This window comes from Thamnophis sirtalis, unplaced genomic scaffold (assembly GCF_051295495.1).
Source record: "Thamnophis sirtalis isolate CommonGarterSnake01/CBP01778 unplaced genomic scaffold, rThaSir2_p1.2 scaffold_7, whole genome shotgun sequence".
NCBI classification, from domain to species: Eukaryota; Metazoa; Chordata; class Lepidosauria; order Squamata; family Natricidae; genus Thamnophis; species Thamnophis sirtalis.
Window position 1 is genome coordinate 64,213,641 of NW_028261387.1, and position 15,566 is coordinate 64,229,206.

At 47.9% G+C, this 15,566-nt stretch overlaps 1 protein-coding gene across 4 annotated transcripts in view; it reads left to right on the forward strand.

The window, feature by feature from the left end:
• Nucleotides 1-15,566, forward strand: part of LOC106537715 (deoxynucleoside triphosphate triphosphohydrolase SAMHD1) — a 48,774-nt gene that overhangs the window by 13,224 nt on the left and 19,984 nt on the right. For all 4 annotated transcript variants that reach the window (XR_015697346.1, XM_087720304.1, XM_087720305.1 and 1 more), the window contains exons 2-3: nucleotides 3,337-3,403; nucleotides 9,638-9,716. Coding sequence is in view for 3 of the 4 variants with exons in the window: in XM_087720304.1 (XP_087576430.1) it covers nucleotides 3,337-3,403; nucleotides 9,638-9,716 (146 nt within the window). In the remaining variant the exon portion in view is untranslated. The remainder of the gene's footprint in view (nucleotides 1-3,336; nucleotides 3,404-9,637; nucleotides 9,717-15,566) is intronic.

Consider the following 15,566-nt stretch of genomic DNA (forward strand, 5'->3'; position numbering starts at 1 on the left):
CACACACACACACACACACACACACACACACACACACACACAAAAAACTATGATGGAAAACACAAAAAAATAAGAATCCCCCCCTCCCCCAAAGACTGCGAATGAAACCAGGTTTTTTTCCCTAAGCCTAAGGACAGGAAAGACAAAGCCACTGGAATAAAAACCATCAAGGCATTGCGGGCAATTTTAAAGGACAGGCATTCACAGAACCATCAACCACCTCAGAATTACCTAAACAATGAGGGTGAAACACACTAAATCTGATTTTCTAAGATACATACACTAAGCGACCATTTTCACACTTAGCGACCGTTGCAGCATTCTCATGGCCACGCGATCAAAAGTTTGATGTTTGGCAACAGATTCGTATTTATGATGGTTTCAGTGTCCTGGGGTCCTGTAATTGCCTTTTGTGACCTTTTGACAAAGTCAAATGGGGAAACCAGATTCACTTACTTATGTTACTAACTTATCAGCTGCAGTTATTCACTTAAGAACTGTGGCCAGAAAGGTGGTATAGTGACCAAAGTTACAATGGCATTGAAAACAGTGACTGATGACCATTTTTCACACTTAGCGACCATTTTCACACTTAGCGACCGTTGCAGCATTCTCATGGCCATGAGATCAAAATTTTGATGTTAGATCCCAAGGTTTCAGTAAAACTATTCAATCATAATTAGTTTCATGCATTAGGATTATTTCAAAGCACAAGCAATAATTCATATTTCATTTCAAACTATGCCAACACACAATAACTTAAAATGAAACCATTAATAATATTCCACACACAATAAGTTACAATAAAACTATTATAAAAAATTCAATGCACAATACATTTCAAAGTATTGAGTGTAGAATACTTTAAAAAGGTTTATTTTAATTTATTTTGGACATAATCTTTTTTTAAATAGTCTAAGACAATTTAAAAAAAGATTATATCCAAAATAAATTAAAGTAAACCATTTTAAAGTATTCTACACTCAATACTTATATGTAAAACTATTATAAAAAATTCTATGCATTAAATAAAATATTTTAAAATACATTAAAATAATAATTAAATAAAACCGGGCCACTTACCAGCAGCAGGCAGAATCAGCAGCACTCCGATGCGATGGATGGATCCTCGTCGCGATGGCAGGCAGCAGGAACCGGTAAGAAACCTGACTGGAGGGACAAGGCTAGGTAAAGACACTTAGGTTGCCTGGCATGCTTAGCAAGCCAGGCGAGGGTAGGGGGGGGTGGGGGCTTCCCTAGCGAAAACTAGGCCGCCGCCGCCCCCCCCCCCGACCAGAAGACGGCCACGCGTAGTACGCGAGGCCGCGGCTTTCGCAAGGGAAGGCCTGGAGGACTTCCCTTGCGAAAGCTAGGTGGCTACCGCCGGCCACCCCACCCGAAAGCGGCCACGCGGCATACGCGACGCCGCGGCTTTCGAAAGGGAGGCCGCCCCCCCGACCAGAAGACGGCCACGCGTAGTACGCGAGGCCGCGGCTTTCACGAGGGAAGCCCTGGAGGACTTCCCTTGCGAAAGCTAGGCGGTTACCGGCGGCCCCCCCACCCGAAAGCGGCCACGCGGCCTACGTGAGGCCGCGGCTTTCGCAAGGGAGGCCGCCGCCGCCCCCCGCCATCCCCCCCACCCGAAGGCGGCCACGCGGCATACGTGACTCCGCGGCTTTCACGAGGGAAGGCCTTGAGGCCTTCCCTGGCGAAACCTAGGCCGCTACCGCTGCTACCATGGTCCCTATCCCCCCCAGCTTCCTACCGCCGCTACCACCGCTGCCGTCGCCACCGCCCACCCGAAGTCCCGCCGCTAGCGTCCCGAGTCTTGCCGACAGGGCTTGGTTGCTTACCTGTGGGGGAAGCAGCAAGCTCCTGGAAGGCGAAGGGAAGGCGTGAAGCGCGAAACGAGGCGTCTCGGCAACAAACCCTTTTGAAAGATTCTTTTCAAAAGAGGAATGTTAGCCGTTGGCGCCACACTTTTAAACGAGGCCAGCCCGCTCACTGATTGGCTGGACTCCAGCCAAACAGTGAGTGGCAGGCTGCGCTTAGTCCAGACGGGCGGGGGAGCGCGCAACAGGGCCCAGGACCGGTACCGGCGTTCCCGGAAGTTCATTACTTCTGGGTTCACCGACGAACCGGTTCGTGCGATCCGGTGCAAACCGGTAGGAACCCAGCCCTGACCTAACCCTAAACCTTACCTTAAGTTAAATTGCGCTTCTGTCGGCACGCTGTTGTGGGCACGCTGTTGTGGGCGCGCTTTTGACATCGCGGTTTTAGCGCCGCGGTGTTGTCGGCGCGCTTTTGACGTTCGTGGTTATGTTGGGTCAATGGAGAAGCCACTTAGAACGAGGAGAAATTTCTTGACAGAACAATTAATCAGTAAAACAGCTTTCCCCCAGAAGTTGTGAATGCTGGAAGTCTTTTAGAAGATGTTGGATAAACATTTGTCTGAAGTGGTGAAGGGTTTCTTGCCTAGGCAGGGTGTTGGACCCCAAGACCTCCAAGGTCCCTTCCAACTCTGCTATTCTGTTCTGTTCTGTTCTGTTCTGTTCTGTTCTATTCTAAGAGTAGAAATATGTTACAATCAAACTACATGGGATAGAAAAGAATATGTTGTTACATGGTCACTTGGATTCCCTGTTTCATAGTAGGCATGATCTGCTCTGATAACTAAAATCTGAGATTGGATTCCCCTGTAGTAATGTTAGAGGGTGTGTCCAATAAGCTTGGTGATTGAGTTGAATCTAGAAGGCTGTGGTAGTCTTCTAGACATTTTTGACAGTCTGGCATAGAATTGCTAGCTCAGCTCAGTAAATTGTTCTTATCTCATAAGTAAGCAAGATCAAACTACCATGCAATTAGCAAATCTTCAGAGCACTGGCAAGACTCACAGTCTTTACTATGTAACTTCCTTTCGTATCCACGGAAGTTTTGAAATGTATATTGGAGGTCCTCTGGTTATGCTAATTTATTTGTGGATGAATGTAATATTCAGGTTTTTCTATATTTAAGGAACAAGAAGAATCACTATTACAGTAATATGAAAGATTAACTCACAGGATATGTATGCCTTTAATTTTAATTATTAAATGTTTATATTGCCTGACTCTCAATAAACTGCTAATATGGATTAGTAGCCTCTTCATACACTATATTGTCACAGCTTCTCTGAAGAATTTGTAATTGCATGAATCAAAGCAATACTGTATTTCAGGTTTATTAATTATATATTAGTCATTGATTGTAGTCCTGTAGATTAATTGTAACCTGCCAAATAATTTCAAAGTGACAATTTCAGAAGAAATGTTAAAATTTATGTATTTAACTCCCTAGAACATAAAATAACTGGTAAAACTGTACCAACTCTCACTGAATCTCATCTTGAAAAAATGGGAATTTGGTAAGCAACTTTTTTATCTATTCAAATTGAAGAAATTATAAGAATGTTATGTCTTTTGTATCTGCATAGCTCTTTAGTTGTTATTGGTTGCCTAAATACTATAATATACTTAAGTGGCTTTCATTTCCGCTACAAAATATTGATTTGTTTTCCCATTGAGCTAATTCACAAATTATTTATTCAAAATGAGAAATTTGGAGTACCACTGTATACACTGTGACACGCTTCTCTGGTAGATGCCTTATATTTCATGGGTAGTACAAACTCAAACAGTACACTCACATAAGGTGACCAGATTTTCAGATTGGTAAAGAGGGACACCATTGACCGGGGGGGGGGCGCTTGATTAAAATTTTTATATTTTGTCAAACATGACCCCAGGACACTGAAACCATCATAAATACGAATCTGTTGCCAAACATCAAAATTTTGATCACGTGACCATGAGGATGCTACAACGGTCGCTAAGTGTGAAAATGGTCGCTAAGTGTGAAAATGGTCGCTAAGTGTGAAAATGGTGATCAGACACTTTTTTCAATGCCATTGTAACTTTGGTCACTAAATGAACTGTTTGAGACTTGCATTATAATGCCTTATGCCAGCTTACATTTTCAAGAGAGAGAAGCTAAACTCCTTGTTAGAATTGAAATAGAAATGAATAGAGTAGAGTAAAATAGAATAGAATAGTTTATTAGCCAAGTGTGATTGGACACACAAGGAATTTGTCTTTGGTGAATATGCTCTCAGTGTACATAAAGAAAAATAAAATAGTAAGATAGTGGGATCCTTGCTGCACCAAGCCTTCACTAATCCTCTCACTTTCATCAAAAACAGTAAAAATCACTCATGCTTTTTTATTTCTATTTATTATTTTGCTATGGCCACATATGAATATATATGCACATTCCAAACAGATTTTCTTACTAAACAGCCACCATTTTCATCCATAGGCCACTAAATGCCTCACCAACCTTTTCTGTATTCTTTCATTTCCTTCCATCCATTTTATTTATTTAATACAGAGTAGATTAGGCTGTCAGCCTTAGTCATTCTTCTAACATGACAACAATTCTTACCAACAAGGATGGTATTGGCACATTTTAGCTAATGCAACCTAAACATAACCAAAGCCTATTTCACTTCAAGTATGCTAACTTTATTCTATGCCTTCCCACGCATTACATGGCTTGAACATTCGCGGATCGCCACCAAATTGCACAGGTGGTTGTTCTACCAGATGGACATCCTTACTTTTTCTCGAAAACGGGAGAGAGGCTGCCTTTCCTAGTCTAGCCCCGTAACAACAACCCTACGAGGTAGGCTGGGTTTTTAAAAAAAGCGAGTGTCGGGGAATTCTGCAACTGCATCACCTCTTCGCTGCTCTCGCTTCCCAGGGAGCTCCCTTTCCTCTCACCAAGCAGCCCGTTCTCGGAACAAAACGGAGAGGCTCAGAGGCGGATACGCCTGGCAGTCGATGGGGACGGTGCTGAGAGGGGCGTGCGCTGGGAAAGGGAGCTTGCGCGGTCCGCCTCTGAGCCTCTCCGCGCAGTCACCCCCTTCCCCGTCACGCCCCCCACCCCAAAAACAAACCACCAGCGCTCCTCCCGCTCCCCCACTCCCTAGGCATGCAGCGCCTTTTCTTCCCGTTCGGCTCCGAGCCACCGTCACGGACCTCTTTTGGCTCCGCTCTAGGCACGGGCCGCCGCGCCGCCGTCCTCCCCTCCATCATTCCCCCTCCTCCCAGAGCACCACCGGAAACATGCCAACCTCAATACGGATGCAAAGGCATCACATCGCCGCTACCCATGTTCACGAGGCGCCGGGCATTGCAGGGCGCAGAGGAAGCCAGCAGACAGAGGGGAGACTTGGGGAGGGGGGAAGGAAGAGATCCCGTCCAGGGTGAAAAGAGGGAAAAGCGGAGAGCCTACCCTGGATGGGATCTTTTCCTCCCTCTCTCCCCCCCCCGTCTCCCGTCTGTCTGCTGGATTCCTCTGCGCCCTGCGATGCCCGTCTGGGTTGGCTTCCTTGGACACTCAGCTGCCATCCCACCCCCACCTTCCCTCCGACCAACTGTCAGTTTATTCTTTCTGCACGTGAAAGCGCTTTAGTCAGTGGAGTGTGCGCTGGGAGGAATCTCTCTTCTCCTCCCTGCACAGACCCCACGGTGCCTGCATCAGAGCTCGGGCGGGATTCAGGTGAAGGAAAGGACTTTTCTTTTGCCAGCATCAGAGCTCGGGCAAAAAAAAGCAAGTATTTTAATCAGTGGACTATGCGCAGGAACGAATATATCCCCTCCTCCCTGCACGCATCCACTGGTCTATTTACCAGTTAGAGGGTCTGGAATTGATCGTTGCCAGTTGGGGGGCGCAGAGGAAGCCAGCAGACAGAGGGGAGACTTGGGGAGGGGGGAAGGAAGAGATCCCGTCCAGGGTGAAAAGAGGGAAAAGCGGAGAGCCTACCCTGGATGGGATCTTTTCCTCCCTCTCTCCCCCCCCCCGTCTCCCGTCTGTCTGCTGGATTCCTCTGCGCCCTGCGATGCCCGTCTGGGTTGGCTTCCTTGGACACTCAGCTGCCATCCCACCCCCACCTTCCCTCCGACCAACTGTCAGTTTATTCTTTCTGCACGTGAAAGCGCTTTAGTCAGTGGAGTGTGCGCTGGGAGGAATCTCTCTTCTCCTCCCTGCACAGACCCCACGGTGCCTGCATCAGAGCTCGGGCGGGATTCAGGTGAAGGAAAGGACTTTTCTTTTGCCAGCATCAGAGCTCGGGCAAAAAAAAGCAAGTATTTTAATCAGTGGACTATGCGCAGGAACGAATATATCCCCTCCTCCCTGCACGCATCCACTGGTCTATTTACCAGTTAGAGGGTCTGGAATTGATCGTTGCCAGTTGGGGGGCGCAGAGGAACCCAGCAGAGAGACCGGGGGAGGGGGGAAGGAAGAGATCCCATCCAGGGTAAAAAGAGGGAAAAGTGGAGAGCCTACCCTGGACGGGATCTCTTCCTCCCCCACCCCTCGGTCTCCCGTCTGTCTGCTGAGTTCCTCTGTGCCCTGCGATGCCTGGCGCCTCGTGAACATGGGTGGTGGCGATGTGATGCCTTTGCAGGTGCCTCAGTTGATCGTGGGCGGATCTCAATTGATGAGGAACTCAATAATGGTGGCACATAAAGCTTTTTTCCCCCCTCGGAAACTGAAGCTCGTTTAAAGAAAAAGGGAAGGGCGGGCAGCTTCATGTGAGTGAGTAACTCCGGCGGTGGGAATTGGGAGGCTTTGGGTGGGCAGCGGCGCTTCCCTTGCAAACGGGGATCAGCGCACTCGCCGCCTCCCCCTCCCCTGGGAGGAGCTCTGCAGCGGGACAGACAAATGGAGGGGGAGATCACCCCTTCCTTTTCCGAGCCCCCAAACCCTGTCATCCCTGGCCTGCACCCCTGCGCCCAGGCTCCTTTGGGTTTGGGGCTAATCCGAATGGGTGGAGCAGGGGATCCCCAGGGCGGAGGCCTCCCGGTGCAACGGTCTTCCGCAGCTCCGGAGCTAACCTTCGCCTTCCCGCCCAGGATTGCAAGGCTGGAGGCCTCGGCAGCAGCCACCCCCACCCCCAGCCGGCCAACCCTCACCCGTACCATGAGTTTACCGGCCAGGTATCCATTGAGCTGGAGGGCAGGCACCATGGCTTCCTCGCGGCTAATCTTCCTGCTTTCCCCGGGCTCGGCTCCATTTCCTCCCCACCCATTTTCACTCCCTCGACTGAGGCCTTCGCCCTGCTCAAACCTACCTGCCAGCGGACCCTTGCAGCCTTGCTACGAACCTCCGCAAGGAGAACCGATACACGTGGCCGCCTCTTTTCCCTTCCGCGGCCACTTCCAGCCTCCTTCTGACATGCTGGTCAAGCGCTTCCCGCCCGTCCTTCGCTTTGGGGATCCTTCGCTTGCTCTCTTCGGCGCGCTTTGCATTTAGCCCTCACTTCTCATCTCTGCCTCCCCGGCTCAGCTGCGCCCTCGCTTCCCCCACCCGCCAACGATCATCCCAGAGACTGCAAGCAGAGACTAAAGGAAGACCGCATTTCAGTTAGCGCACCTCGGAGTCACCGATGCCGGCTTCCCCGCTGCAACTGGCGGGAATGCCAATGAAAGCTCGGGCTTCACTCCTCCGTCTGGGGCTGCGGCTAACAGGGATGGCCAAGCGCTTTCCTCAAAAACCCCGCCTTCCACACACACCCGGCTTCCAAAATCCGGGGAGTTGCGGGGAGGGACGATCTTCCCCTCTCTCAGGTTGCCCGGTTCCCCCCCCGTTCCTCTCATGAGTAGCTCGCAAGGGAAGGCCTTCCCTTCCCTTGCTAAAGGCCACCGCCGCCCACCCGAAGCGGCGAAGCCTCCCGATTCCCACCGGCACCGGAGTTACTCACCAGGGCAGTGCAGCAAAAACAAACAGCGGAGGCGAAATGAAATGGAGACTCGTGAGAGTCACAACTTGCGCGGCGTGCTTAAGTGGACTCCAGCCAATCAGTGAGCTGGCTGGGATGGAAAATTTTAAGCACCCTCGTGCGTGCTTAAAGTTTTCCATCCTAGCCAGCTCACTGATTGGCTGGAGTCCAGGCCAATTAAATCAATGAGCGGCAGGCTGGGCTGGCTTAAATTTGTAGGTAGCATAGAACAGAACGATGAGCCAGCCCAGCAGCTGATGGGCGGGAGCTGCGAGCGCCAAAAAAAGCGTGCCTTTTAAAAAGGCGGGCGGGACGCGGGAAAATGCGTTGGAAGGCGGGTGTGTCCCGCCAAAAGCGGGACGTCTGGTCACCTTACACTCACATCTGTCTTTTGAACAAAAATGTTTTTATTATAACAAAGATATACAATAAGTAACTTTTGTTGATGAATAATAAAATAAAGTTTATCCCTGATGATATAGCATAGTGTGACCTTTTATTGCTAGTAATATCTTATTTTTAAATAAGACTTTATATTTTATCTTATTTCGCTTTGTCCTTTTAATGCTATTTATATTCTTACTGTGTTTCGCTCTATATTTTCTAATTTTACATCCCGTTTCTGTTCCCTGCACTCTGTTGTTTGTTGTTCTTGACCCTGTAACCTTATTTCAAAAAGGATACTTATTTCTGTACCCTGTTTGATAAGAACTGTTACCCAATTCAAGTTGTGCAGGTCTTTTCAGCCCCTCTGGGTCTTTTAGAGACATGCTCTGAGAGGGACTTGCCTGTTTCCCTTGGAGAGCCAGAAACAAGTCACACTAAGAAGCTTTTGATTTCTGCCAAAGGTCTCTTGCATTGGTCATTGTGGTTTACCGGGGGGGGGGGGGTGTGGTACATCTTTGAATCAAAACTGCCATAAAGCATCCCAACAATGGATACTGCTTTGCTTGCAGAATGTAAATGAGGATATACCGTATTTTTCGAAGTATAAGACGCTTGTCCTTTTTCCCTCAAAAAAGAGGCTGAAAATCTGGGTGCATCTTATACACTGAATACAGCATTTTTTGCCTCCCCAAACCCCGACCCCCTTCACCAAAATGACTGTGCATAGCTTTTAGGAGGCTTTCGGAGTGCTCCTGGGGGCTGGAGAGGCAGAACTGAGCAAAAAATGGGCCGTTTTTTGCTCAATTCCCCCCCCCCCCCAGCCTCCAGGAGCATTCTATAAGCTTCCTAAGGGCTATCCATGCCCTTTTTTTTTGACAAAAAAGAGCCTGTTTTTGCAAAAAATCAGGGTGTTTTTCCTTGTCCCCCCCCCCCGGAGCATTCTACAAGCCTTCTAAAGGCTATTCATGCTCTTTTTTGAAAAAAAATGGGCCCGTTTTCATGAAAAACGGGCCGTTTTTGGGAGGTTTGCAGAGTGCAAAAACTTTCTTTTTAAATTTGCCTCTTCAAAACCTTGGTGCGTCTTATACTTACGGTAGTATGCATACCGTTTTATAACTACACTATGCAAAACATTGTTCAGGATAAAAAGAGAAAATGAAATATGTATATGTTCTTATTAATAAAATTAATGTGTAAATGTAAATTTAACATTTCTTTTAGAATAGGAATAAATGTATTTTTTCTTCATGACATTATCCTTTAAAAATGAGTGATTTATAACCATCGCTTTCTGCCGGAAGATATTTTGCTAAAAACTTCTGTAAAAATTCATATCTTAGTAGCAGTTAATTTAGCTTCCATATTAACTTCATTACTAAATAAAATATTGAATGATTGTTTAAGTCATATTATATGCTTCATTTTCAGTGCTGTAGGAGTGAGAGAGAAACTGCTAATTTGTCTGCGCAAACTGTCACAAAGTCAGAGTTACACTGAAATAGCAAAGGTGAACAAACACTTTCTTATTTATCATGTATGTTGAAAAAGGAATGTACCAAACAAAATTAGTCTTCCTGTAATGCTATATCAGTTATGGCGAACCTTTTTTGGCTCGCGTGCCAAAAGTGGGGAGAGTGCAGACTGGTCGTGTGCGGGCGTGCCACACCTATAATGCTATGCGCGCATCCCAGCAAAACCAGCCTTCCCCATCCCCGGAGGGCTTCCGGAGGCTTCAGGGAAGCCTCCTGAAGGCTCCTGATGCCTCCAGAGGGCGAAAAACGGCCTCAAAAGAAGGATGAAGTCAGCTGGCCAGCGCAACGCCTCGTATGCCCTAACAAATGGCTCTGCTTGCCACCTGTGGCACGTGTGCCATAGGTTCGCTATCACTGTGCTATATTTTAATACTTAATTCAGTTTATTTAACATTGGGAAACAAGCTACAATTCAGTCCAAATTTCTAATTTTCTAAATAGTCCTGGAATTTTACAATTGTTAAACCACCTGGTCTGCTTCCTGTCCTCCATTAGTTTCCAAATCTTTTTTATAAAATTCAAAAGAACATTAGTGTCTATAAAATTCAATGAACTTTAAAACAAAATTAATAAATGAAGTAACAGTTGTTTAAAAGGAAGTCACAATAACAGAAGACCATATCTATGAACCACAGGACTGTGGTGGTTAGGACTCTGGGTTGACGATTAGTCTGAGACCCGAGTGCTTTTGTCTCATTTCACCTCCAGCCAACGTAATAGTTTGAGGTACTGCTTCGGTGGGCACATTAACGGGGACATAAAAGGCCCCCAACTGAGCGTCCCCTGGGCAACAGTGATTTTACCAGCTAATCCTTTTAACCTGGAAGCATCTTAGGTATTTTTGACATGAACGGGATTGGATCGTATGAACCAATGTTGTATTTTGAATTTCACATCTCCAATATTTAACTGAATCCCTATTACAGTCTTTCTGAACGGATATATGCATGTCCAGCACAAAAAACATATACTTTTTTAAAATTTAACTATAATCTTAAAATGATAAAAATAATAGCCAATAGATGCTGATCTTGTCTTTCACTGATGTTCATCAACTTGGTATGCTAATTTCTTTTATGCCTCTGTGTGCACTTGAATATTTAATTTAGTGTATTCTAATAACTGGCATAACAAGTAGTTATTTCATTAATTTGATATATTTGCTTGGAAAACATATAGCCGCCTACTTTATACATGATGATCCTACAAATGGGTCATCAAGAAAGAGGAAAGGAAGATGACCAGCAGTAAGAGTTTACCATTGGAAGACTTAAAGGACTAACCTGAAGACAGAGTGCCTTGGAAAAAAAATATATGGTCACTAAAAGTCAGCATTTACCTGATAGCACATAATAAATCAGTTGTTATAATAAACAAAGCAAAAATCCTATATAACCAGAACAAAATTAAGCAGAAAATCAGGTATTTAATCATATATGTAACTTTGAAAACAGGGAAGATTATTGCAGGAAAATAAGCACTTATTACCTGCAGATCTCAAGCTGGAGTTACGTTAAAGTATCAATTTCTCCTGATAATTGAGATCTGGTTTAAGCTTTCCCAGCAGCATCTAAATATGTCTTGTGACCTCTAATGCAAGAAAGGGAGGCAACAGACTTTTTTGAGTAAAACCAGAAACAAGTTCTTGGTAGATAAGAATGGGGACAAACATTAACTTTCTAAGAATGACCATATTATTTTGAGAATTACTTAAATTCTCCAGTGCATTGCTTGGAGAGTCCAATGCTGGGTTAACACAGCCTATCTGCCCTTGGACTGAGTGATGTTTTTAGTTGACCACGCCTCCCTTTGCCTCTGCATGCTCAGTTCGAAAACTCAATCTGCCCGTTAGGACTGTTTTGGGAGAGCTCCAGTCTAAGGTCAGATAGGCTGGAAAGTTTCCCACTTTAGACCACGTTTGGATTCTCATATTAGAGAAAATTATATCTGTTACAAGAACTGTCAAAGATTTGAGGTTTGTGTCACTTTAAGAGGGCACCCGGGCTTCCCTGCAGCTGCTGGTCGCAAGCGCTCCAGGGGACTGTAATCCCTCGTCCAGCAGAAGCTGGCGAGCGGCAGGAGCGGTGGCAGACCTTCCCCAACTGAGCCCCAGAGAAAAATTCCCTCAAACGGAGGTTTGGGAGCCTGCAGGCCTTCTATCTAGGGGCCATTCAGCTGCTCAATTCTGCCCGGCAACAGCAGCGACGGTTGGAACCTTCGCGCGCTTTTCAGGCTGTCAGGATAAACAGAGCGGGAGGAGGCTGCGCGCGCAGCAGCCGCTATTTTGGATCGCTTCGGAGCGCGTTGAGGAGAAAGAGAACACGCGGCTCGTGTGGAGAGCTGATTCCTCCAGCCTTGCCTTCGGAGAGAGCAGAGAAGCGGAGAGCCCAGGCAGCCCAAGCGAAGCCACAGCCAGCCCTCAGCGACCGCAGAACGCCGCATGGAGGCTGGGGACTAGCCTGGGGAGCCAGCTAGTCTCTCCCTCCTGAGAGGAAGATAAGTCTCGGGGAACCAAGGGCGGTGGGAGGAAGGAATCCGACCCCCAGGCGGCCCTTCCCTCCTGAAGATTCTGCAAGTGCATTTGAGCCTCAACGGCCAGCGCCTGCCCATCCCAGCTCCAGCTATCTTCCAGGCCTCATGGGGACCTGAAATGGCAGAGGAATGCAGGAAGGCCTTAGGGGAACAGGCAGGGCCCTCCAGCAAACGCAGCAAGCTGGATCCCTCTGTGAAAAAAGGCAAAGGACACAAGGGCTCAAATGAAAGGTCTTCACCAAGAGCCACAGTGGATCCCAGGGAAGTTTCTAGGCCCCATCAGCCAGAACCTAGCCCAGACCATCGCAATAGGGAGTCAGCTTCCCCTGATCGTGAGGCCCAATCCCCTGGGGACAGTGAATTCTTGTCTGGGGATGACTATAGGTCCAGGGATCCGTCTCCAGAAGCTTCTTGGGGGTACCCCGACTCTCCTAGCTCCTCCATTGGAGAGGAATGAGATTCTATCCAGGATTCCCAGTGTGGGAAGGGTGAATCCAGCTCAGGCAGGCCTAGCCATCGCAGGCCCAGTAAGCAGAAACTGAAGAGGGGTAAAGGCCCTGCTCTTTCTGATGAAATGAGGGAGGTAATTTCCTTAGCCATTTCCCAAGGGATAGCTGAAGGCATTAAGCACAGGGGCTCTCGCAAGGGCAAGGCCCCAAAGGAAAAATGCAAGCCTAAGGCCTCCACTTCCAAGGAGCCTGTATCCTCCTTTCCATCTTCCAGCCCATCTCACTCTGGGCTTTCAAGTTCTGAGCAGGAAGAAGGGGAAATTTTCGTGCTTTCTGAAGACGAAAACCCTGCCCCTGACAAACCAGCATTCACTGGCCTCTTCAAGCCGTCATTATTCAAATCAATCTTACACAAGGCCATGACGGCTACAGAGTTAGGCCCCACTTCCAGGCCTGAGGCCTCTCAGGCTTCCACATCCAGGGATCACAAGCATGGCTTATTCAAAGAGACAATAGAAACTCCTGAGGTTATCCCTGTGCCTGACCTCTTTATGGACGCTGTGCAGCGCCAGTGGCTACAGCCAGGCACGCTAACCAACCCCAGTGGGGGGGACAGAGCACTGTATGCCCTGGAGGGGAAAATGGAGGATATCCTGAAATTCCCTGAAGTAGATGCCCCAGTTGTGTATCTAACTTCCAACTCAAACCTACCAGCTGAGCTCCTAGAGGGACTTAAGGCAGAAGATAAGAGGTCAGAAAAGGCGTCTCAGAAAACACACATGGCGTCTGCCTGGGCCATTAAGGCATCCACCTCTGCCTCTTTCTTTATCAGGGCCACCTTATTCTGGCTGCGCCAACTCAGGTCTAGGCCACCACCCAGGAAGTCTAGATGGCGCCATGAGCTAACCAAAATTATTACCGCTGTCGAGTATTCGGCGGATGCCACCTTGACAGCAGCCAAATTCTCATCCAGGGCTCTCGCTTCCAATATCACTTCACGCCGCCTCTTATGGCTTAGGCATTGGCAAGCCGAAATGAAAGCCAAGTGGAAGCTGGCATCGGCCCCATTTAAGGGAGGTCTTCTGTTTGGAGAGGCCCTGGACAAGTTTGTCACCGAAACCAAAGACAAACGCAAATCCTTCCTGCAACCCTTAAGAGGGGTGACCGGAAAGGGGCGGGGTCCTTTCGTAAGAGACCTTACAGGAGTCAGGAAGCAGAGCAATCCTCTCACCCTTCCTCCTACCAGAGACCCTTTCAGGCAGGGGGGGATAGGCACCAAGACAGACCCTTCGGTGCTCGTGCCAACCAATCCCAGTCTTCCTTTCGGAAAACATTCCGAGGAGGAGGAAACAACAGTGGTAGCTCCCGTCCTTTTTGGTCTTGCAGTCAGCACCCTTAGACGTCAGGTTGCAGCGTTGTCTACTATCCTGGCTAGGGGCTCCTCTCGCTCTTTGAGTCAACATCCTCAGATCAAGAGCTTTCTCAAGGGAGCTGTGAACATCAGCCCTCCAGCTGTTCACCGGTATCTGTCATGGGACCTTCCATTTGTGCTTAAGGCTCTGACAAAAGCCCCATTTGAGCCTTTGAGAAAGACCAGTCTGCGCCACCTTACCATCAAAACTGCCTTCCTGGTGGCTATTACGTCCGCTCGCAGGGTATCCGAGCTGGCAGCTCTTTCTGTCAGGGAGGATCTGTGTGTAGTTCACCCGGACAGAGTAATTCTGCGGCTTGATCCGTCCTTTACTCCGAAAATTAACTCTCTGTTTCACAGGACTCAAGAGCTTATTTTGCCCAATTTCTGTCCCCATCCTTCTCACCCTAAGGAGCGTGAGTGGCACAAGTTGGACGTGAGACGAGCCGTGCGCACGTATGTAAAGAGGACAAAAGACTTCCGCCGTTCAGAGGGGTTCTTTGTCTCCTTCCTCCCTGTGTCCCTTGGCCACAAGGTCTCCTCTCACACAGTGGGACGTTGGCTACGCGCTTGCATCAAGCTGGCATATGAACACCAGGGCAAGACGGCTCCGAGACGGGTCACCGCACACTCCACTAGGAGCGCAGCAGCTTCTGTGGCCTGGGAAACCCAGGCTTCTATTCTAGACATTTGTAGAGCGGCCACATGGGCCTCCCCCACGGCCTTTATCAAAAACTATAAGATTGACACCTTTGCCTCAGCCGAAGCCTCTTTTGGCAGGAGAGTTTTACAAAGAGTGGCTGAAATGCCAGAGGCTACGGTGCTTCCCCACCCTGGGACTCAATAGCTTGGGCATGTCCCAGCATTGGACTCTCCGAGCAGTGCACTGGAGAAAGACTATTGGCTTACCTGAATGGTCGTTCTCAGGGCACTGCGAGGAGAGTCCAAACCCACCCGGGTGTTTATTCTATTGAACGATGTGACTGTATTGACTGTAACTGATTACAGGACGGTTTCCTTCGTTTTCGAACTGAGCATGCAGAGGCAAAGGGAGGCGTGGTCAACTAAAAACATCACTCAGTCCAAGGGCTGATAGGCTGTGTTAACCCAGCATTGGACTCTGCTCGCAGTGCCCTGAGAACGACCGTTCAGGTAAGCCAACGGTCTTTCTGTGAAGAAATGGAGGTTTAGATGATAAAACTAGAAATCTGGAAAGTTAAAATCCCCTGCTTAAAAAAAAAAAAAAAAAAAAAAAAAAACAAGGTCCATACATTCCATAAGAATTTTGCTAATATTTTTGGAACAGATAACGTTTAAAAAAAAATCCTGCTTTCTCTGCAGGCTTTATTTCCTGCCCCAAATCTGCTGAAGATGATAAGAGAGTAGCCATCTACAGTAGTTCTGGAAATGGCAGAAGAAAGATAACAGAGTGT